The sequence below is a fragment of the Sander lucioperca genome, chromosome 4 (assembly GCF_008315115.2).
Source record: "Sander lucioperca isolate FBNREF2018 chromosome 4, SLUC_FBN_1.2, whole genome shotgun sequence".
NCBI lineage: Eukaryota > Metazoa > Chordata > Actinopteri > Perciformes > Percidae > Sander > Sander lucioperca.
Genome location: NC_050176.1, coordinates 8,256,977 through 8,283,091, shown reverse-complemented (window position 1 = coordinate 8,283,091; position 26,115 = coordinate 8,256,977). Strand labels below are relative to the sequence as shown.

General features: G+C 38.3%; 1 protein-coding gene across 2 annotated transcripts in view; it reads right to left on the bottom strand.

The window, feature by feature from the left end:
- LOC116043012 (sphingosine kinase 1) overlaps positions 1–24,705 on the bottom strand; it is a 34,374-nt gene extending 9,669 nt beyond the window's left edge. For both annotated transcript variants that reach the window (XR_004897061.1, XM_031289508.2), the window contains exons 1-4: positions 24,132–24,705; positions 10,890–11,039; positions 2,603–2,697; positions 1,383–1,498 (exon numbers count right to left, since the gene is read on the bottom strand). Coding sequence is in view for 1 of the 2 variants with exons in the window: in XM_031289508.2 (XP_031145368.1) it covers positions 1,383–1,498; positions 2,603–2,697; positions 10,890–11,039; positions 24,132–24,543 (773 nt within the window). In the remaining variant the exon portion in view is untranslated. The remainder of the gene's footprint in view (positions 1–1,382; positions 1,499–2,602; positions 2,698–10,889; positions 11,040–24,131) is intronic.
- Between the last annotated feature and the right edge of the window lie 1,410 nt (positions 24,706–26,115).

Below are 26,115 nucleotides of genomic sequence, written 5' to 3'. Positions count from 1 at the left end.
TACAGGATTCTAATTCGCAATAATGACCGGCTCGCTCTACATTATCCCTTACATAGTGAATGAGTGAGCAAGGGAGTGATTTTCAGACACAGCAGAAGTTCCTCCACCTCTGAATCTGATCTGTTGCCCTCATTGTTCTTTCCTCTTTTCCTTCTGTCCATCAACTACTCCTTTCTGTTCTTTGTTCTGGCTGAATGAACTCCAAACAATTGGGCAAATGAGCAAGTCATTAATAATTTATAGATGAGATAAGTGCATTTTACACTGACAAGCACCAGAAGGCAGGCCTATGTGTGTCTAAAAAGGATACTACATCTATTATCTGTACTAAAAAAAAAAAATTCTAATCTAATTGTTTTAATCATTACATGTTCACACAGTAGTTGTGTCTGGAGCATTTACACTACATTAAAAATACCCGTTATTATATTTCTATACAGTTGAGATACTGGGCACCATCAGAACTACTGACTAGGGCTGTCCTCGACTAAAGAAATTCTTAGTCGACTAACACTTATATGATTTTGTCGATTAATCGATTAGTTGATGTAATTGACAGAGCTGTGCTCTTTGAGAGGTGGTTAAGACTAGAAAAGCACAATATAAATGTAGTTAATGAACCATCTGTAAAACTGAGTTTCTCCACAATTAATCCTGCAAAAGCACCACTTTAAATCTTGTGCTTACCAGAAATGTGCTCATAAGTTTCTTGGAAATGAGTAATTAAGCATGAATAAGCATAAAAATGACTCATCAACTAAAGAAATCTTAGTCGACTAAGACCAAAACGACCGATTAGTCGACTAATCGACTAAGAGGTGGCAGCCCTACTACTGACTACACCATTGCATAGTCTTGTTTAAACCAGATTTACCTGCATGCAGTACATACGTACTATGATTATGCAAATGAGCACCACTCCTGGAATGATGTGGCCCAAATAAGTTACCCAATAATTTTCTTGATTAACTGAGTAATCATTCTATAAAATCTGTCTATCAGTCTATAAAATGTCTTGCTCCACTCAACCAACAGTCCAAAATCCAAAAATATTCAGATTTTACTATCATGCATGACAAAAATAATCCCAAAATTTAGGAAGCTAGAACCAGCAACTGTTTGGCATTTCTGCTTGAAAAGTGACTTAAACTAACTAATAGTTGCTGATTAATATTCTGTTGATCGACCAATAGATTAATCGCTGAAGCTCTACTACAGTAAATTAATCATGTAGTAAATTAATTAAGTCACTTCACCCAGCCAGAGTGATGTGTGTTTGTGTGTGTGTGTGTGTGTGTGTGTGTGTGTGTGTGTGTGTGTGTGTGTGTGCAGCCATGAGAGAAACAATATCATAGCCACACAGGATTCTTTGTGTGTCTCACCCAGAGTAGTGATGTATAGATGCAGCCAAGGCATTGCCTGATCCACTAGGAAGAATACCCAGCGGGGTTCGGATGGCCTCCTCCCAGTCTGGTCTCTCCAGCAGACCATTTATCACCTGACAGAAAATACAGCTTTGATCAGGTTTGCTGTGTGCTATTACAGGGCTGTGTATCAAACCTCTATGCCTTTATGCTATAGACTGAAATGTGTCTGATTCTTAGTCTTGTCTACTTATTTTCAAATAATGTATATACAGTATACTGTATGTTTTTTTTTTACAATTTTAGACTGTATGTGTTAAGTTTCAGTTCTAAAACTAGTATTGAGTTGAACTAGTATTAAAAAATTCTAACCAGCCCTACTAATAACAGGTATATCAGGTTACTCACACTGGGTGAATAAATATAACCTGTTTGAGGTTTCACTCTGACTACTGTAACCACTAGTCTGTAACTTTTAGCAGTGATGATACCACATTAACAGAAGGCTATTAAATATTTGTAAGGCTGCAATGACAATTACTTTCATTACTGTTAATCAGCCAATCATTTTCAATCAATTTTGATTAATCGATTAATTGTTTGTTCTATAAAATGTCAAAAAATTGTGAAAATTGCATGCCACAAATTTAAAATGCCCGAAGTGATTGCTTGTTATGTCCGACCAGCAGTCTAAAATACAAAATATTCAGTTTACAATTATATAAAATGCTAAAAAGCTGCTTGAACCAGAGAATGGTTGAAGTTTTTATGATAAAAATAAATTATTAAAACGGTTGCTGATTAATTTTATGTCCATTCACTAATCAATCAATTGTTTCATCCCTGTTAATATGTATTCCTTCTTCCAGGTTTTAAGTAATGTAATGCTTGAGTTTAGTATATCGTAGCGTATTAGAGAATTTCAGATGGACTCAATAGTGATCAAATAAATCAGTGATGTCAATAACAGCAACTACAAAGACTGCTTGAATTCAGTCAGGACATCAGAGGCTGGGGTCAGTGATGAAACCCATCTAAATTCACTCTATTTGTCTCTGATGAATTTCTATTGGGCAACATTTTATAATTGATAATATTCATTTTGATACACAACAGCAGGTGTATTATGATGACAGAAGTGTGTAATGTAGACTTTTAGTCACCTTCACTAATGTAAAGCCACACAATGTGTGTGCGGACATGAATATAGTGAACGCATGTTGTGTGTCTCTCTTTACCTCAAACAGCAGTCCATCTCCGGACATGATGACTAAAGCGTCCCACTGCGACAGGTCGGCCTCCTTCACCAGCTCTCGGGCGTGGTTCTGCCTCTCTGCAAACCACACATAAATATTTAGGTGTGTCTTTCCTGTACAATAAATCTAGAAAGTAAAATAGAAATTTGTCCTGTCAGCTTCCTCCTTCCACAGAGAGGTCAGAGGTCACGGTCAGCTCTAATGGAGGTGTGAGAGACATTCGGTGTCTCACTCAAGGACATTTTTCGCTGTTGTTTGATCTCAGCAGCTCTAGTTACACATGACACTAATACGTACGTCTTATTTAAATCATGACATTGGCATTAAGAGCTCAGGTAAACAAGGAGTCCTAGTCCTCGTGATCTTCTTTCCTTTTTCTCTTCAGTTGCCAAATTAAAGTATCTCCGTGGGAGGGAAAGCTGATATATGGTCTTAAATGAAGTGTCGACCACGCTGCCAATTAGTTTGGAACAACTAAATTACCCAAGAGCACTTTGTCAAATTAATCTGAGGCTGAATCATGTGATGAAGTGGGGCCTTAGTGAGAGGGCTTCCTCTTAAGGTGGACGACACAAGAGTAACATTTTAGGAGATTGTCTGTATCGCCATCAATGTGCACTAGAACTACAAAACAGGACTAATTAAATATGGAAAAACATAAAAGGATATAAAAAATAATATAGAAAAGTAAATGTGAAAAGCACAAGTGTTGCATTTTGGCAGAACTAACTATTAACATTTCCTCAACAATATTATCTAGGTGTCATGGCTTTTATAGTAATGCTTCATTTTAGGGTCTTTAATTTCCTAGAAGTTTCCTGAAAAGGACTTTACAATTTGGTACTAATTATAAAGATAGTCTTCAATTACTACACTTTCTATTAATGAACTGCTTGTATAACCCTGAGTCTTCTACTCAGTGGACAGCAGATCAGCTGAACATGCAAAAAATCTGTCTACAGACAAACATACAATTCAACATATGCAAGGAATAAAGTATCTAAAAATAAAGGAACAATTAAGGACTATTTACTTGGTTTCCTTTTCAGGAACCTTTCTAACAAACTCAAAATCAAACCAACCTTCCTAACAAACTCAAAATCAACAAACAAATGAGGAAATTACACACCCGTAAAATAAAGTGTTACCAAATTTACTGTAGTGAAACCTTCTCAAGGATGTCTGAGGGATCCAAAACCACACTATATGTGTGCTTTTCTATCTATTGACTGAGCTTTGGGAGTGGTGAGATTAAGCAGGAGCCAGATCAGATATTCAAATATCTTAGCAAGAGTTTATAATGATCTGGCACATGCTAGGATGGTGTTTTTAAAGGCCATAGAACAACTGATAAACCATCTAGAGTTTAATGTTTATAACTTTACCTCTCAACTGCATGTAAGGTGTATTTAAAAAAACTTAGATTTTACGCTGTTGAGTCGAGTGAAAACTGTTCTCCAACTAAGTTTTTTTCTGAACTTCAACTGGACACTGTGAGCACAAGATACTTGAGAACAGCTGTGACTGAACTTATTTTCAACATATTTATGGAATGACAGTAACTTCTTCATCCCATTGACATTTGAAAGTCTAACTAAACCTGTCACTCATAATATTTTAATATCTTAATTTTATTCTCATCATTTTAACACTTTCACATGTTTTCTTTGGAGTCAGGTTTTTAAATATTCCTCTCGGTGTTAAGTGTGTGAAGGGATGCATCTCTCTCTCAGTTTCCCTGTCCTCATTCTGCAGGTGAAAGGGCAGAAGGAATGCTGTGAGGTGTCAAGCAAAGTCAGTGAAGCACACTGGGCTGTCACAACTCTCTCCTCTTCTTTCCCCTGCTGAGGCTCAGCAACAATGGAAGCTTTTTCCTTCTGTCTCTCCACTCTTTCACATACATTCTTATTTCTTTCACTTTAAAAACCGCCATCATCCTAATATTGATATTATTTAATATCATATGCAGACCCGGCATTTTTTTGTGAAAAAAAAAATCATGGAGCATTGATACATTTCTTAAAGGCAGAAACATCTACAGAGCTGCTACCACAACCTGTGTGAGAATGAGAACAAGGGACCATGAAGTCATTGATTATTGGCTGTAAAGCTGCAAACAATAGTTGTTTATCTCAGCAAAGCTCTCTGCTGCAATGACAAGCGGAAAACTTCCAAAAGAGTTGTTTTTCATGAATTATATTTTTGCCCAATGGTAACCTGGTGCTGGAATCACAATCTGTGAGATTACTAGATATTTCTGCTGCTAATATTTTTGACTGGACTAAGCCAGAACATCAGGTTTTCAGACAGGAAATTTGTTGTTTAGGCAACAAAACCTTAGACTAACAGGTTCCTGATGGACAGCTGAACTATCATAACACAGTAAGACAGCAGGGCAACATACAGGTGGCCATCCTAATCATTCCAACGAACGAAGACATTTCAGCTATAGCAAACCTAGACAGAAAGATACAGTAGGTCCACCCTAAGGATTAGCTACAGTAGGCCACTAATCAATAAATAGTATAGTATTATATTTTGTATAGTTTACATATTTGTTGAGGCAGCTACAATAGGAGAAACACTGAACTGCATTTGATGGGAGAAAAAACACTAAATGACAACAAGTCTAGAAAAGGATTCTACTTTTATATGAGCCTAAAAATCATCAGATTTTCTCCGACGTTTCAGGGACCTGAAAATAAGTTGTCTTTTTTTTGTCTCTTCCATGTAACTACCTTATTCTTCCTTTTAATGCCACCATTGTGTTTATTTACCCAACAGAAGTACAGCAAAGTTACCCCCCCCCCCCCCCCTCCTCCTCTGGAGAAGTATCTGATTTCTCGGCCTCTCCTCTTCCCTTCCCTAAACTCTGCAGAATAAAGGAATCAATTCCTCCTTATCAGTCCAGTCACATCACATTTCCTTATCTATGCAGAGGCTGTAAACTAAACAGGAATGAAAGGCCCCAATCAGCAACAAAGCTGTAGAGCAGGAACACTGCAGTGTGGTGGGAGGAGAGCTGAGAGCAGCTTTAGTATGCATCTCCCCTTGTCAGACAGATTGATAATGGCAAAATGACACAGTGAGGGAAAAAATATATATGTGACGGAGATACGACTCACAGTGCTGCTTGTGATGATACTTAGGAGAGAGTGTGGAAGAGTTTCTCTAGAGGCAGGGTAGAGGCAGTGGATTCTTTGTGACTAACTCATTACAGTCATGCAGATCTCTACTGGCCTCTGGTCACAGCCTGTACAGGCACTGTGGTGCATCTTTTCAAAATGTTCTCAGAAGGATAAAAAGATGAGTAAGCTCCTGTGAGGATAAGTAAAACTGCAGATCAGTGTTAGGATTATGGTATTTCTTCCAACGCGTATACATTTATACAAGCATTTGGAGGATTAAAAAGTACAACCACTAGGGAGCATCCTCTCAGACCAACACTGTAACCTCTTCTTATTTTGCACGAGGTAAAGATATTTGGCACTCGAGGAGGTTACTACATTGATAATGTTGAGTGTGTTATTAAACTTTCTGGAGCAAAAAACAATGAAATTATTAATTGATCAAAAGAAAATGAATTTCCAGCTAATTTGATAAGTGATTGCAATGATTTATAATGTTGTTGTTTTTTTTTTACAATGTTTTGACATTTATAGAGCAAACAATTATCATATCACAACATTATCATTTATTTGGATGAGATGAAACTCGCTGTGAAGCTCCGTAAAGCTGAGGGGAGCTGCGGCAGATTCAGTCATATTTCAATTCTTCCATCATGATGGTTTGAGTGCATGCAAAGTAACGAGGAGAAGCTCTGTCCTCATGCTAACCTTGTATCATCTCCACACTGCTGTCACACACATCCGATCTGCGGCTCTTTTCAAACAGCACATTCTAATAACTGCAGTACTCCTCCACATAAATGACAGCAGGTGGTGACAGTTAAACAGCACAAAACAGTATTTAACACTGACAGCTCAGTCAGCTGCCGGGAGGGGCCTGAGGGCGTAAGCAACAGATGAACACACAAATTTACACACACACACACACACACACACACACACACACACACACACACACACACACACACACCTCAGGTGGGACATTTTCACATCCTGAAGCGGACACATATTTGAGAATGTACATTAGGTGGACATCAGATGCCTTTAAATAGGGTTAGCATGGCTGTATTTGTCATGTTTGCATAACCAGAATATTTTGTTTACAGCATGTCACATGTGTCTTTGACTGCCAGTGTACAGTCAAACATGTACACGTTTCAGCCTCATTTCCTCAACTCACAAAAGCAGTCTTATAAAGTTTACTGTAACAGTCCCTTCTTAAATCTCATTATATTCATGCCACCAAAACTCATCACCAAAAGAGAACTACTTTCACCCCACTGTCCTAAAACATGCGATGAACGTTATATTTTTTCCCAGTGTTTTTTCCCACTCCTCATCACAGATCCAGAGAGACTCGAATGGGTTGTACCGCTGATAGACACTTCCTCAGCCACGCCTGAACCATGACCAGCTAATAAGAGTTTTAACATTGGAAGTCTTTTGTGGTCTGCCAGTGGAAAAAAAGTACCTAAATTAAGCAACTGTTTAGAAAAGAATAACTACTCCAAGCAGCAATTATATGAAGTGGTAACAACCACATTAAATGAGTAAAATCCTCAAAATGATTGCTTTTGGGTCACAGAGTCATGGTGGAAAAAACTGTCTGCAGTATAGGGATGGCTCTCAAAATCCACGAGTGATTTACTTTTCCAAACTTACACTGCAGCAAGATTTTAATGTGAGAAGAAAACAATACTTTACATCAGTCAAAACATGGGACAGGCAGTCAGCTGTTCAGATTCTGTAGATTCATCTTTTCTGCCTGTTTACAATCACATGAAGTAACAAGCCAAACTTTTACAGCAAAGTCAAAATGTCATAGAAAAGGAATGTGAAATATTTTGCCTCTTTTTACTCTGATATTCTCTAAAGGGGTACTCCAAAGGTTTAGTCTTGTACTACCAAAACATTGGGGGTGACTTGCATAAGACAAAAAACAAAACAAAGACATGCAGAGAAATCCTAACATTTCATCCCTAGTATGAGCAAAGCACCAAAAACGTTGGAACCTACGTTTTCCACGATGCAAACAGATTTTTCTGATCTTTCATCATCATCACAACACTGTGATGAGTAAACTGATCTTCATGTCGGTGGAGTGCTCCTTTAAGCACCACAGGCCAGCCAGGTTTGTGCCCGAGTCTGATCAATTGTATTACAGGGCTTCTGGCATTTTAAGGTCCAATGTAGAGCTGGGCGATATGGAGAAAATCAAATATCCCGATATTTTTGACCAAATACCTTGATATCGATATTGTGGCGATATTGTAGGGTTGACAATTGGCGCTTTCACAAAATATGCACACAATGAGATTTTTGATAAATAATCATCACTTATGTTGAAATAATAACTATGTGGGTAAAGACAAATAATGAAAGCGCTAGAACAGTCTAGTGTGTTCAGAAAATGACATCACTCTACTGTAATGCAGCCTTTAAAGGAACACGCCGACTTATTTGGACTTTAGCGTATTCACTGTATCCCCCAGAGTTAGATAAGTCGATACATACCCTTCTCATCTTCGTGCGTGTTGTAACTCTGTCTGACGGCTCCACCGGTAGCTTAGCCTAGCACGGATCCTGGAGGTAATCGTAGAGGTATAGTCACAGCGTGTACAAATAACAAGGTCACATGAGACACAGCCATCTTCTAACCGTATATAAACTGGGAACTATATTCTCAGAAAGGCGAAGCATTGCTGATCTGCTCTGGTCTTCTCAGGTGCTGCAAAGCATATCACTCCGCCCAAGTAGCAGAAGTAGCACTGCTTCGCCTTTCTGAGAATATAGTTCCCAGTTTATATATGGTTAGAAGATGACTGTGTCTCATGTGACCTTGTTATTTGTACACGCTGTGACTATACAAATCACAACATGTAAATGCTGCTCTGAATAAGTGACAAAATAACGGCAACATGTTCCTATGTTGGCGTTATTTTGTCACTTATTCAGAGCAGTAGGCTAGTTGGAACCAGTTACTTTCAGGATCCGTGCTAGGCTAAGCTACCGGTGGAACCGTCGGACAGAGTTACAACACGCACAGAGATGAGAATGGGTATGTATGGACTTATCTAACTCTGGGGGTTACGGTGAATAAGCTAAAGTCCCAATAAGTCGGCGTGTTCCTTTAAAACCAGGAAAAGACAACACTTGTGTCATATCAGGATATTACGATATCCAAAATGTAGGACAACATCTAGCCTCATATCGATATAATATCGATATATTGCCCAGCCATAGTCCAATGTCTCAAAATGTTATTACTCTATACTGGTTTGAGCCACCACTGTAGTTGCCATGTTGTCTCAAACTACTTTATTGATAGCTTATTTTCCCCATTTTGTAGGATCTATGCTCTTTCAATGATTCCTGTCCACCTTGTTAGTTCTTCCACATCCTTACATGGGCCATGGCACAGAAAGGAGCTCCAAAACAGGTTGTGCTGTACCTTACGTATAAATAAACCATGCTATTCTTTAAGAGAGCACATGGATTGTTGCCATAAAAGAAAAAACAAAAGACTGAGAGAAAAATAAAGAAAGAAAAAAAGCAGCACCACAGAGAGGTTGTTCGAGGGGATATCCGTCTCCTCTGGGAAATATTTGTAATTTGTATTGAGCAGATGAGTCAGAGCACGAGAGGAAGACGAGCGTGTTGCGGTCGTTTAATTAATACTGTGTGACAGACATTTCATGATGCCTGAGCAGTGACGGAAACTGCTTGAGAGGAATCAATGGACGTCTTTACTATTAGTCACTTACAAATGCAAAATAACACACTCAGACTCTCTCTCTCTCTAGTCAACTATTTGCAAGTGTAAATGGTCAGAGTTTTTTCACCATTAATAATCAACCATAGTAGATTTTTATAAGTTTTTATTAAATGGATCAGATGTTCTTTTCCACAAGATGTCGAGTACAAACCAGTTTCAAACATCTCAACAGCAGAGGACGGAGAGTGCCTTTGTAAATGTGACTACATTCAAAGGACGTAATAATTTACTATTAATTAATAACGTTACAGGTTTCAGCTATAACACAGCTGAGGCAGATCGATTATCGGATTCCAGTGAAAAATGTAAATAGGATTGTTTCGCATACTATGGAGCTCAATTAGGATTGTTGAGGAATTACTAGACTGCACAAAAACAAAAAAAAACACAATACTTATCTACGGAGGCATCATTCAGGGCTATTTGGGAGAGGTTAGAGTCAAAGTTTTATTTTAGAAGTGTATTTGTCGAAGAGATGGTCTATCACCATGGTTTTAAATCTCCCTTTAAGTAGTCATGCTCTCTCATGTAGATATAGATTTGGGGATTAAATCTATTCTCTGGGATTAACTTGTCAAAAAGTGCATCTCAGAAATCACAATAAACTCAATTTTCATATTTTCCACACCACAGTACCAGGAAGATGAATTCTCATATGCCTCTGTCTGTCTGCCCTCTTTTCTTTGTTTATGCACCTCACACTGTGATGAAAGACATGTTTTTTTGTCTGTTATCTGACACTGCACTGATTAATGTACGAACCCAGAAAGAGGGTAAAACTCAAAATAAAAGACAAGAGAAAACTTCAGTGAATAACTGAACTGATCAGGCTGAGAGCATGATATAGTATGGGATGAGTGAGTGAGTCTAATACTGCACTATATAATCACTAACACCCAGTGTAGATTATGGTGACGATTATGAATGCATCTATTAAATCAAATCATGACCAAAGGGGATTTTGTGCGAATGTGTGTTTATCATGGACCTGTCTTTATCCATATGTGTGACTGACTGCGCTAAGTGTACACACGTATTTATTGCATAACAAATCTGTATGCATATGGGTCAGAGGCAGTTGATGTTGAAAGCATAAAAACACGAAGGGGATTTAAACTAGTGAAGGGTTACTGGGACAGAGAGAGAGAGAGAGACACATGGAGGGAGGTGATGGTGTTGTTATTGTGGTCTTGCTGAGCTGTGCCTATTATTATGTGTGTGTGTGTGTGTGTGTGTGTGTGTGTGTGTGTGTGTGTGTGTGTGTGTGTGTGTGTGAGCGTGAGCGTGAGTGTAAGTGTGTATATATATATATTCTCATGCTGTGGTGTATATCTCTGCGTGGTGTGTACTTGTGCCTCCAACTCACCGGTGATGACCAGAGTGTGTGTGACTCCCGCCTCGTTGAGCATTCGTTGGATGTGGTTGTTGTAGAGAGTGAGCGCCTGTCCTTTCCCGCTCTGCGGGTTCATAAGCAGCATCATCCGGCTCGGACGAGACAACACGCTCATTGACGCCCCTGCAGAGGACAAAAAAGACAAGGTCAATTCTCCACAACAAACCATATTTTTACATCAAGGCACGCTTACTATATAGGACACTGTCGCCTGGAAAGTTTCTATTTTTATTTTATTTTTTTTAGAACATTTGGAGTGACAGCCCAGTGAGTGGACAGACTCTCTTCACAGTGTGAATCCAACAACAGCCTCCTGTTCAGCTTTGGAAACCTTAACCTCAAACTTATCTATTTTCAGTCCTAGTTTTAGCTGTACTTTTGTTGTTTGTTTGTATGACATGCAACAGAGATCCTGCAGTCAGGACCTGTCATTAATGTTTATCCAATGTTGCTTAAGCAGTTTCATCTCATCTTTACAAAAAAAACCAAGTCAGTTACACACTTAGGACACTTGTCCATCTTTAGATTCAATCCCACACTGCTTGAATCTAAAGATGGACACTTTGGTACATTTTGAACTGTAGGGTTGGTGCAAATTAGTGTTCAAAATATCTTTGGGATCAAACAGATTTCAGAGGGTAATACTGATATTACACACACAGACACACAGATCCCAAATCGTTTTAAAACACTCTAAAGATTATGGCTTCTCAGAGGCACAGCATGGGGCTAAAGAAGGGAGGAACTGGAAGAAGCTAGTTTTGGCCTTTTCTTCCTTCCTGAAGGGGATTAATTAAATACTCCAAGCATAAGACTGTGCCTTGCCAACATTAGATTATTATTCAATATCTGAGATGAGACAGGAAGAACTAAATAGAAATACAGATATGATGGAAGTCAGAGTGTGATGATAAAACTGTGCTTATGTTAAGGGGGAGCTGGTAGTTCTGAGAGAGAGAGGAGATAAGGAGGATAAGGGGATGGTATCTCAAATGTTTAAACAAAATTACACCATGTACTCCCGTAAGAAAAACTTTTTCCTTTATCTCCGTACAAATCTGAACTAAACTACATATCAATGTTCTCTGCTTTTCCCCGTCTCCCTTAAAATATGTTTTTGTAAGTTTTTTCAATTCAATTAAATTTTATTTATAGTATAAGATCATAAAAAGAGTTATCTCAAGACACTTTACAGATAGAGTAGGTCTAGACTATTCTATTATATACAAGGACCCAACAATTCTAGTAATTCTAGTGGCGAGGAAAAACTCCCTTTTAGGAAGAAACCTCAGACAGACCCAGGCTCTTGGTAGGCGGTGTCTGAAGGTGCCGGTTGGGGGTGTGATGAACAGTGGAAATAATAGTCACAATAAAAGATAATGGAACAGTGACTAGAAATAGTAGTAGTAAGTATGAGACACAGAGTCTTCTCTGTTGTAGAAACAGCACGCTTTAGTAAGACTGTTTTCTATGTCACCCCTTGTCAACACACACACAAAAACTTTTTCAGTGAAGCAGCCGAATCCGCAGTGAGATTCCTCTCACTTTGTTTTGCAGTCTGCTTGATGTGAGCATGGAGGGAGGCAAACCATCCAAACAAGTCTGACAGCTGATATATGAGTAACGATGGGCAGGAACAACTGAAGTGCAGGGATGAGCACATCTAACTGTTTTAAAACCTAATTGGCAGGTTTGGTTTCACTGGATACTGCACTTTCAGTGAAGTCCAAGTGATCCTATTGGAATGCAGTGAAACAGGTCACAAAAATGAACACACCTTAACCTTTTTTTATTTACCTCTGTCACTGGAGTTTGACGTGAGGTAAACTCAGGTCTTCCAGCAAGGTAGGAAGATAGGTTGCTATATGTATACTTTTTAACTGCAAACAACAAACTCACATTTCTTGTGACGGTTCATAAAGGCACTTTCTCTGTAGGATGAATATTTCTATGCAGTCTCTCCTCTCCAGATCATAACTACTGGACTCCTGAGGGAAAGCCACAGAAGTGCCCTTATGAATCAGTTGGCATGACAGCTGGCACTGAAGGACCTGACCTTGCTGTCTGTGTGCCCCAACACCCACGCAGACCTTAGTGGTTAACTCCAACCCCATGCTACTTCCTGTGTGCCACCCCTTTCCTTCTCCAAACATTCCAGAGGGAACTATCTAGTCATCTCTCACGCTCCGGGTTTCCTCCTCTGTCATTAGCTTGTCTGCGTTACATAGATCTAATGGGGCACACTCAAATCAATGGAAATATAACTATATATAACTATATATATATAACTATATATATATATATAACTATATATATATATATATATATATATATATATATATATATATACACATATATACATATATATATATATATACATATATATATATATATATATATATACATATATATACATACATATATATACATATACATATATATATATCATTCTGCCATAGATCTTTAAGGGAAATGGAGGTTATTTTTAATTGAGAATTAGTGGTTTATGATAATATGTCTGGCTTGTTTGCATAGGAATGGGTGTAGCCCTAATTGTAAAGTAATGATATATATGTTGCTATTGATGAACATAGAGTCAAAGACACTTATTGTGGTCTGTTTCTGATTACATTATCAGTTTGTTAACCAAACCACAAAGTATGACATAGAGCTACTGTAACTTGACTGAATCATCCTCCTCACAAACTGCAGCTGAGACGAAAGATTAAAAAAAAGCACTACAGCAACAAATCTCTGGTCTGCATCTCAACAGCATTCACTTGATCTGTGATTACAGCAGAACGTCACACGCGTGTAAAAAAAAAAAAAAAAAGGTTGGGTTTAGGAAAAGAACATTGGGAAAGGCTTTAGTAACACAAAAAAATTACAAAAACACGACGGTGACCAACGTCACACGCTTAGGAAAACAATAAACGGTTGGGTTTAGAAAAAGAACATTGGGGAAGGCTTTAAAAAAAAAAAAAAAAAACGGTTAACAAACGTGATCCCGGCGCTCCTGAGTGAAAGTCCTGTGTTTTACCCATCCGCCACCCCAACCAACCTCCGCAGACTTCCGTCCTTTCATACTACTCGCTACGGCGATAATTCACACGTAATGTAGGTCAATGGAGGCCAAACGGCGTTGATAAACACGCTAAAAGGTGATTATGCGTCTTGATAACACGCCAAAATGGTATACAGATTGGCGTGTCATACATACGCCACTTAACGAGATCAGTCTGATGCTCTTATACACCTTCAAGAATTTCTGACAGCTGCAATATCTCTGAACTGCAATGTGCAGTAACACTGAATCTAATCAGCATGTTGTTTACACAGGGCAGCTTCAACAAATTGCTGCACAGCAAGAGTACCTAATCTATATTATTTGAATGGTGTGAATACAAGGCTTGCACAATCTTGGAATAATACATGAGCACTCCCAAACTGGAATAACAGGACATGCCGACATGGCTTGAAAGCAGCATTAAAACGTGTCCTGCTTCATGTTAGCATAAATGTCAACCAATAGCAGCAGGACATTGACATTAGACTGAAAACAAAGAAGAAAATTGGGCTGCTTGATTATGGAAAAAAAATCACAATCACAAGTAATTCTGGCAATATTGAAATCAAGATTATTTAACACGATTACTCATTGACTTTTGGAAAGATGTTGCATTTATGAAACTTGAAAAACAGTTAAACAAATCAACGGTGAAAACATCTTGAACTGTGAAATTTCACTTCAGAACACAAGACAAAATAACAGTTTACTTTCAAAATATAATGTGCTAAATAATCGTTTTTCTGGATTACAAATCAAAATTACGATCTAAATTTGATAAATTGCAAAGCCCTAGAAGAAAATGTTTTTCACTGTTTGTTCAACTTTGTGATAAATGGAAATTAAAAGTATATGTTTTTTTATTATTCTCATAGAAAAACAGACCTAGAGCATGGTGACAGAGGACCTCCATCCATTAACACCTACTGTACTCACCAACAGGTTTGTGTCTCAATGCTCTTTTTCGGTCTCAGTGGTGATTAAGGCTCTAAGCCTTTACAAACACCCATTAGGAAAGAATCCAGTTTCCACATTAAAAGGATTAATGGATTAACATGTATTTGACCTGGTATACCCTCCCTGCCCTCTGTAATATGACAGATATGTTCACTTTGCTATCTACTAAATGTTAGCTTTGTCCCAAGCCAGCTGAGGACAAACAAACAGATACTCTCTCATATACTGTACTGTACATGTATGGCAGTCTGAATCTCATGTAGTCTGATGTATGTGGAAGAAATCTTGTGTTCAGTAGCAAATAAACAAAACAAAAAGAAACATATAATGATCACAAAAACAATCACTTTTAGCCGCCAATCAGTGACTAAAGCGGATTTAAACGGACAACAAATGGTCTGGTAAAATAAGACATTCTCACATTGCCTCCACCCTTACGGTCTGACATACTGTACCTGTTTAGACAGGCGTGTGGTTGACCTCTGCACTTTCAGTATTATTGTGCACAGTAATACTGATTGTGTATTGTGTTCTCAATCTTTTTTCTTCCGTTTCTTGTGTTTGACCCTGTAAGAACTTTGTGATTTATGTCTGTAAAAAGCGCTTTATGAATACATTTTACTTACTTACCTTAAACTGTTGGAAGATGATTTTATGTTGCATTCATGTCATCTTTTAACTCTGAAAAACATCCTTTTTGCAGATATGAGCTGGTCATCTGATGGCAGTGCAGTGTTCAGCCTCTAAACCGAGCTTCATACTGTAGTTAACAACATACTAACTGTAACCTCATGATAGCCATTTAGAGATACAACACAATGTCTGGAATGTATCCATCATGATTAGAGGTTTAGTCCTGCTGTGGGTCATCTATCTTGTACTCAAATATTATTCATAGTGACATGCACATGCTTTATTTGGAGTTTCAAGGATTGGATCCCAAAACTAACTGCAAGTCACTGTGGACCGGACCAGCGTTTCTAGTGTGCTTAAATGTGCCCACATTCTTATTAGTGCATGCACATGAACAGTATCAGAATGTGTGTAGTTTTGTGTTTATTGTTTATTTATATGGCACTTTTCTATACTTAAAGACCATTCACAGTGCAAAAAAGAGACTAAAAGTCTAAGGCAACTTGCTTTTATTTACATCAGTGCATTTTGATGTTATTTTCCAGATCTCTGATCTTATGTTATATACATATTCAGTGTTGGAAAATAACTACTCAAGCACTGTGCTTAAGTACAATTTTGAGGTACTTATTTACTTGAGTATTTCCATATTATGCTAGTCTCCACATCTACTACACATTTCATAAGAGATTATTGATTAATTATTGATTAACAACTACATATATCTGACAGCTACAGTTACTAGTTACTATGCAGATTTTAACATATAAAATGTATAATCACTACATAAAAGACTCAGTGTTACAGATTAAACTACCAAACAAAATATAAAGTCTGATAATTGAATATTTTGTCTGCTAAATAAGCACTTTTACTTTTGATACTTTAATACATTCTGCTGATAATACTTCTGAATACATGATGTTTGCTTCTAATGGAGTATTTTTACACTGATATTGCTAATTTAAGTAAAACATCTGAATGCGTCATCCACCACTGAATATATTGTACTATATTCAGAGATGGACAATAAACAGGTAATGGGTAATACAAACTATTGTATGAGAAAACATGAGACACCACTCATCTCGTCCTTTCTCGTCCTATGATTAACGTTGTCCCGATATTAAGGTTAGCAAATTAAGGATACAGTCAGTAATCGTTTGTACTATTTCATTAGCAGGTTTATTCAAATACAATTGATTTGGTTTGATTTTCTGTGTGTTTCTCATCTGATCATATAGAAATGTGGGCATGTTTTACTGCTGTGTTTTACAAACATTACTGATTTGAAAATCCCATGCACCAGAAAACATTAAAAAGCTGTATAAAAAGGCCTGTCAATCAATTTTAGAGTGATATTATTCTCCAATCCTGTATCTTGATTTTTGGTGGTGGGACTACCCTTTTGTTTACAGCTAAATCACAGACTGTACCTTTAAAAAAAACTTTGTGTACCTAACCAACCTCACTGCAGTAACATTTAGGTGCAGTGAGGTGATGACTCCTGTCCATAAAGCTGTCTGTAAATCAGAGAGTGGAAGCTGCTCGAGCACACAGCAGATTTTTGCTGAGCCAGAACCACAAAGGGTGTGGAAGGAGCAGGAGGAGGTGGCAGTGGTTAGCTAGCTGTAGATCTATATTAGGAAAGGCATAGAGTTTACGACATTGAGGTTTTTACATGAAATCATCCTGCACTCTGTCTGTCAACCACATGTCTATACTGTATCCCCTGCATTGTTATAATAAAGAGATGCATGCTGTGAGACAGAGAGCCAGGTCGTGAAAGCAGAGAGAGGATGTAACCATCGTCTGTCTCTCCCATACGGGTATTTTAGGTTGCAGGGTCGGATTAGAGAGAGGAGGTTATGTTGCTGCATGAAAATTCTTTTTCCAAAAGTCACTTACATTGCCAATAATTTTATGTTTAGTTTCAGTTTTATTTCAATGGGAACTTACATTTTTAATTAATGTTAGCTCAGTTGGCACTACAGTTTACTATATGTTCACTTTCTGCAACTATTAGTCAGTGTTAAATAAAAGACATGAGACCAAAACATGACATTACTGCAAAAAAACTTCTAAATACATAGAAAATGTGCTGTGTGCCAGCGTATGGAGGAAATGGACTTCCCACCATAAAAAACCCACAACCACATGTTCTTTTACCAGGCAAAGACACTTTCTCTGAGGTGAACCAGCTGCTCTGTAGGCCGAGTGGTCAATTAGTGGATGTTGTTGTTGTCGGCGTATCATAGAATGACTTGAGAAGCCGTTTCTGAGAATAGCAAACTAGTGAGCAGCACTGAATGCTTTTTATGCTTGGTGGTATAAATGTACAGAAAGTCATCCTCCAGTTTGAGATGTAAATAGTCTGCGACAACGACAGGAACAAAGTTTGATGGGGTCTACGCTGGAGTGTATTTTGCCAAATTTCACCCATATACTCCATCATTTAGATTTGCTTGTGGTAAAAGAGAGAGGGCAGGACACTGTCATTACAGACACAGAGCTGCTGTGAGCCCCCAGAGCCGGAGAAATCTCCAGAGACACTGAATCAGAGGTCACGACAGCACGTCAAGCTCTATTGCATTGTATATCCAATAAGAAGGAGTCCTCAGGGAGAGGACTGCTGCTACTACTGCCATCTCACACACACACACACACACACACACACACACCAGAGAAAACCACATTTAGGACAGTGCTGATCAGAGGACAGACCAAATAATAAAACATTTTCCTTTACTACTAAAAGCGAATGAAACATGTGGTTTCTGTTGTAAGGAAAATGGTTTCTTGTCCATTCAAGACTGAATACTCACAAGGGTGTGATCCTTGATGAATCAGTCACATGATTTATCAGCTTCTCACATTTGAAAAGAAGATTGCCTTTTCAATTATGTCATTGTTATGACCAGCACCTTATTTTTGGTACGTCCTCACCAGACAACTCATGCTTATCACCTTCACACACCCACATAGACATACAGCTCAAGCACTAAAAACATACTGTATGTAAAAATATGTAATAGCGAGCATGTTCACCAATACCAAAATGCAATGGGGAAATCAGTTTACAGTAAATCAGTATATTCCGAACAGCCTCCGTACTTTAAGTTATACAGTACCCATTAGAAGCCTCCGCATGTTTGCTGGATGTTTTTCTGTAAATAATTGGGCTGCAATTAACGGTCACTTTCATAATCGATTTACTTGTTGATTATCTTCTTGATTAATCAATGAAAACTGTCAAAATTACATTTTCCGAGAGACCAAGGTGACATCTTCAGATGTATGTTTTGTCTAACCAACACTCCAAAATCCAAAGATATTTAGTTTACTATAATTTTAAGGTATAATGTTAAGGTAAAGAAAAGCAGCAAATGTTCACATTTAAGAAGTTGGAACTATCAAATTATTTGGCAATTTGATTACAAATTGTTGAAACTTAAAACGAAACCAAGTTACAAACCAAAACATAAAGAGTATAAAGATTTATCCCAAATTTAAAACATTACTAAATCCTGAGGTCACCCTTTGCCATACAAGCAACATCACAATCAGTCTGCATTTGGGAAATTATTTTAACTATTCCCCCTTCTTCTGCAGCAAATTCCAGAGAGGACAAGCAGGACTAGCATGTCGAGTATGTCCCATACATAATCTGTGGGCCTGTTGTGTGGAGATTTGGCAGACCAACCATTAGATTCAGATTACTTTCTTGTTGAAGAATGATGTGCTGCCCAACTAATGATAAACCCAATGGAAAGGCATTCTGAAATATGAGCTGATATCAAACTTCATCACCTGCAAAACAACTTCAGACCATGACACTGCCCTTTCTGTTTGACTGCTACAAAACATACATACAAAAGTTATGTTTTCACCCTCTCTGGATCTCACAAATTACCCATTTTTTGTAGCCCAGAAAAAAATGGATCCTAAAATATCTTATGGATACTTAAACAATGTAAAATGTTTCATTTAGGTTTAGACAGGCTCCCTGTATATGTCAAAAATAGGCATCAAATGACAATTGACATTTTTTACCATAAACCTCTTCTTTTTTGCTTGCATGTATGACATTGTGTGTAATAGAGCATAAAAACCATTCAAACTCTGTCTCAGCCAGAGGTAATCTATTAGTAATAGCATTGACTGGCTTAGACGCCAGGATTTGGCTGCTAAAAGGAGCAACAGCATTCCCCCCTGAGAGTGTCAAATAAGGTGCTTCTCATCTGACATTCCATCACTGATATTTCCATCGCATCCAACACTTTTACTAACAGCCTTATTCGGTTACAGTGCATTAGCATTTACTAGCATGTCACTGTGGCTTATCACATTGAAAATGTTATTGCGTTTGACCCAGATACAGTTTAAAAAAAAAAAAAAGGTTGACAGTGTTGTGTGATTGACCACATATATTCTTGGTAACCCCAATTAATTAATTCACATTAGTTTGTAATGCGTTGTAATTCATTGTCATTGGACAGTGGCAGCCAAGTGCTTAAGCCAGATGACAACTCAGAGTGATTGATTTAATCAATATTAGTAACCCCTCTGCCTGCTGCCATCACCTGCTTCATTACAATTATAATGCTGTCCACAGCTGAATTTAATCCATTTATCGACAGCATGTGATCAATACTATTTAGGAAATACTTGGCAATGCATCTGAACTGTCCATTGTAATTGTCAGCGCAGGGATGAAATGTATGAGAATCTTGTGGATCTTATATGTAAAGAACTAGTGCCACCTCATGTCACCTCACTTCTTCTGTTAAAGGTTGCACACCACAAAGACTAGAGCCAACAGCTAGCTGACCGTGATATAGTGGTATATTCTGCTCTACTTCCTACTGTGAGGAAATAACTAGCCTGTAATCCAGTAGGCTGAAATAATTATAGAAAGACAAAGAAGACAGACAGTAAACCATGTTCAAACTAATTCATCCGTCCGGCTCGGAATACAAATTGACAATGGTGCTGTAAAAATCTTCCTTTGCTTTGTACCGGCATTATATGTGGTCTGTGACCTGTCAGACGGCTCTCTCAACAACTGCCTCAAATACCCAAAAGTGAAGAAAAAAAAAAGGACTGAGCAAAGGCGGCGCAACGGCACCCCAGGGCCAACTGACAGCTTGTTGTCTTAACAGATGCTTGGGGAAATGTTCATTGTCATGCAAACTGGTATTGATTCCATGAACACTGAAGTGGAGTCAATCCCTTTGCCATACAGTTTGACACAATCACCTACAGTGTTAGCGCAGAGAAGCAACGCTGGGCAACCTGAGCATGTGCAAACATGCCAAAGACCTGTTTGTATTTAAACATTATATAAGAATGATCAAATATTGAGAAAAAGAAGAGAGTTGGCCATTTTGGTATAACCATGTACCGTACATGTAGGTAAATGGATCTGGGGAAAACCGATGCTTTCTGAATAATTCTGTGAGGACACCAGAAGTCAAGCCAATGACACACTGCTCCAATATTGATAGAGACCGGCAGCACTGACCTCACTTAGACTAATGGTTTGGATGCAGAGCTCATGAACATGATTAAGTATGGTTCACAAAGCCTGTGGCATAATGAGTAACTTACTGTAGACTGCTTTTTAGACAGGAATCCTGTTGTCACATTCCAAAGATACCAAAGACCCCTGCAGTCTGAACGATGTTTGAAATGAATGCTGCTGACTACAAAAATGCTCAGAAATGTGACACTTCGGTAGGTAGCCCAGCAGGAACACATGCTGCCAATATTTTTGCTCAGCACTTATAGTTCTGTTTGACTCAATGAAATAAAAAAACATATGACCCAAAATGGTTTTCAGTAGGGCTTCAACTAATAATTATTTTCATTATTCATTATTTTGCCAATTACTCTGCTCAATCAATCAAATAATAGTAAAAAATGTCTATTTTGTCCAACCAGTTAACACCAACGATATTAATTTTACTATACTTTAAGACAAAGCAGCACATCGTCACATTTGAGGGTCTGGAACCAGCAAATGTTTGGCGTTTTTACCTAAAAAATGTGATCGATTGTCAGAATTGTTACTGATTAATTTCCTGTTCATCGACTAATTGATTAACTGACTGTTCGCTACACCACTCTCCCAACCAGTGATTGCCCAATCATAGCTTAGCAACCATAACCAGCCACGGAAAGTCTGTCAGGCTTTGGATTTCTTCTCCACATGACAATAATTGTTTTAAATATGGCAGCGCACATTTTCAGATTCATAGTGTTGTTGAAATAGTTAGATAAAGAATAAAAAAGAAAGCTAGAGAGAGAAGTTAAAACTCAGCTTGCTTTCTCACATTTGTGTGTGAATCAATCAATCATTGGGTGTGAAAGTCAGATTGTCGGAAAATTACAGAAATGGTCAGACACAGCCCCCCACTTACAATGTAAAAAAGGCAACATTCTCACTCCCATCGCGTCAAAAAGCTACGCTTGGTCAGGTGCCTTTGGCGTTTGTTATTGATGCAATAAGTGTCCTTTAGCGTCATATTTAGATGTGCTTGGTCGGGACGTACGTTTAACAGACATGCAGCACAAGAACGAGACAGTTGAGGAAAAGATTGTGGGTGGTGTTACAAAATGTACATTTCAGTGACACGTGGGACAACAGGACAGGTAGAAATGAGGATCCTGCATTTGTTTACTTCCGTGTAAAATAAAGGAACCTTATGATTCAAACATTACAATGAATTTTGAGTGGTAAATCTTCCATTGTAAACAGCATATGTGCCGTACGAGAACGGAAAGCTTGACAGATGAGATGCAGCAACAGTACCTAAGCTTAGTGAACGATCAGTTGTTCCAGCTCTAGTTTCCAACGCTCTACTTTGCATCCCTGTTAGTAATAAACAAGCAGGAAATAAAATTGTGTCCAAAAAAAAATGGCACCAGAAACAGCAGGTGTTTCAAAGCAAAGAACTGGGTTTTTAAGTCTGGATAAACTGGGTGGAGGTAGAGTTGAATCACATGACTACAGAGAAGGTGAAGCCATGAAGACATTTGTGTTTTGTCCTCTGTCCCAAGGTAGAAAACCTGTTAAATCACTGTCTCAGGTTAAGCTCCAGGCAGTGGACTCAATACAAATAATTCTGTTTTGAATTGCTAAAAGTCTGCTCTTTCCTTCTTCTGACAATGACAGGCAGTATAGAATTGCAGCATATTTTGTCTAGTTAAAAATGCATTTGTGCAAACGGGGGAATGCTATCTGGGTCACACAATGCCAGTGATACCATGGCTGTGTGGAGGAAAAAGTTTGTGTTAGGCAAAAAATTGCATTTTATGTTTTTTCTTCATAGAGCTGGGGCAGCTTCATGAGGAGGACAAATGATGAGATAACTTATCTTTAGAAAACTCCAATTAGAGAATGTTTCCCACTGGAGTAATTATAACCTCTTGGCAATACATGAACTCAATAGCAGTAATACTACCTCATGTTTCTCAGGTGTCTTTTATGTTAAAATGGTTTGTTTGCAGACTAGCGTTACTGTAATGTGACTCTCCATACCACACCAGCCCTATTGTTTTATTCATATAAGGAGTAGGTTAAAGGTAATGACATCCTGTGACAGATAAGAGATAAGGATCCAGTTCTATACAGGATATACCCCTTAAAATGTCTTGACATAATGTGAAATCAATAGCAGGGTTTGTTTGAATTCTGTTAACGAAATGTGACTCTGTACCAGGCCAATCCTTTTGTTTTATTCATTTAAGGAACAGGTTAAAGGTAACGGAACAATAGCCTTAAATTGACAGAGTAAAAATAAGCCAGTTCTGTACAGGAAATAAGCAAATAATAATATTAATGATTTAAAGAGCTGTGGGGCAAACTGATATGAGAATAAGCCAATAAAGATTATCATGCCTTCAAATTTTTATCTTAATTTACAATATAGTATAGTAAGACAAGTATAGGCACATGTAGATAGTATGACTGCAGTATTTGAACAGTATCCAAAATGCAGTTATTTAATCACAGGAAGAAGCCATGATGGGACATCTCCTGACTTCAGGTCATGGAGGTCATTTCTCTAAAGAGACTAATGAAACAGCAGAGCTGAAAGGATTAATCTATAAATTGATGGTCAAATAATTACCTAACTATTAACTATTTTGATGATTGTCTAATAATTTAAGTCATTTTTTCAAGCAACGTGCCAAGCATTCTTCCAGCTCCTCATTTGTGAAGATGTGCTGCTTTTCTTTGGCGTATGTGATAGTAAACTGAAAACTATTTTCTGACTTTTTATAGAATACACGTTTATTTAATCTGGAAAATAATCAGCAGATGAATCCATCAATTAGGCCTATTTTTGAAACTGTTTAGTTTCTTTTTAATTTCACTTCATGAACACGTGCAGATTTATACTCAATCATTAGGTGATCTAATGACACTAGGCCTATCTATTATTGCCTCAAGTCACATAGTTTTATCACCTGTTAGAATCAACTGTAGGCTACATGTAGTGCGTGGAGTCCTGACAATAAACTTTTCCTTGTTGTTGCTAACGAACACTCACCGTCTCTTAGGTACTGTTGCCGTGCAGAGCGTTCTCGAACAGCGCGAGCCCACTTCTCCGCCTCCTCCAGGTTAGCGCACGGGTCCTGGAGCGAAGCGAGACGAAAGCACTGCTCCGCTCTCTGCCGCGACATCCCGGAACTCATCCAGCGGCGTTTGAGCGGGTAGAAGTAGACTGCCAAGTATGCTGCCGGGTCCGCGTTGTCACCTTCCCGGTATGCCCTGCAACCGACGCAGTCCTTCAGGCTGAGCACCACCTTGTTTCGCCCGACAGGTGCCAAAAGAAGCCTCTGGACGATGAGGTCCTTCTCGGTCAAGCTCACGGCACACCTGGCTTTTCGGTTACCAGTGACCGTAAATTCCCCGTACAGCGAAACCGGGTTGATGCTGGTGTCAGCTCTCCTCTGATCCATCCTGAGTGGACGGGGGAGACTGAGACGCTGGGGGTCCGGGATAAAGCAGCGGCCACTCTGTCACATAGCTACTCGCCTGGATGGTGCGAGCAGAGCAAAGTGGAGAACTGCAACCAACTGCTGCTCGTAACGGTGTCAAGAGAAACCGAATTAAACACATAACATCCGGTTACATTTCAAAATAAGACCCATACGTACCAACTGTCAAAGGGACAGTGAACTCGGGTCCTTTGTCCGGTTTTTCTAAGAATGTGGGGGGTTTAGCGACCTGGATGGAGTCACATTGATTCCAGTATTTTTTACACTATTAGCCTGTTATATTATAATATTGAAATGGTACTTTTTGGCCCACAAAAATAAATAAAGTGTGGAGAAGGCTTTAAAACATATGTCTAAAGCTTTAAGAATATATAATTAAACAGGTAAATTAACAATAATATAATAAAATAATAATATAAAGAGAGACTGAAGAGTATTTAAGACAATCTTTTTGGTGTCTTGCCACAGCCCTGATGTTGATATAAAAAACAAAGCAACACTTTTTGATGTCTTACCATTCCTCCCGCTTATGCAATCTGTATGTCTACATTTTTATGTCAGATATTACAATTAGGTGGTGCATGCTCCCAAACAATATTTCAATTAAATCAGCACAAACCAGTTGATGCACAGTAAGCCTATGAGCGAGAGGCTATAGCCTGGTTGTCAATCCAGCCTCGCTGGTGCTATGGGTACTATTAGTGGGTACTTGAAAAGCATTGCACTATGGCCATAGTGCATGTATTTTCCATTCATCTAATCACCCTGTGATGTAGGGGACATTAGGTGAATATAGTGAGTTATATTTTAGAAGGTGATAGAAAGCCGACAGTAGGCTACTGAGAGTCTGAATAGGTTGTAGCCACACTCAATCAGGACCATGAAACACGTTTTTGTGTTTTTTAGTATTCCAATAGAAGGTAGTTTTAATGTAATTGTACATTTCTAACCAGTAAAATGTAGCCATCAATTAAATCCACATATACTGTAACTGTCATAATCCATAAATGGACCAATTCACGCTTTTATTTTAAAATTCATAACCGCCCGTTTTCTCTGAGTTGTTGTGGGTGTCTGGTGCTGACTTGACTTATCTCTACTCGGCTGCAGTTTACGTTGAACTTTACTGTTCAGTAGTTCTGCCCGGTAAAAAGAGGCGGTCTGCTGGAACCTAGTGGCACAATAAGGGAAATACCAGGTGACAAATTTCATAATCACAAATTATAATAAGTTTGGATTTACCAACGTAATTTACTATTTTAATAACTTGTTTCATTTTTGACCTCCACCCTTTTGTGCCTCCCTCCTTTGTCTGAACCATGATCCAGTTCATGACACTATCTTTGATAAATTATATTTGCTTTATTTTCACAGTCCTGGTATTGTACATACTGGCTCAATGATTTATTGGGACTCATGAATAGATCATAGCCATTGTTAATGTTATCAGTAAGACCACTGCAACCACACATCTCTTAATGAAGGAGAGATTGTCTTCATTCACATAGAAATAATAGTTACATAGCTTCTTCT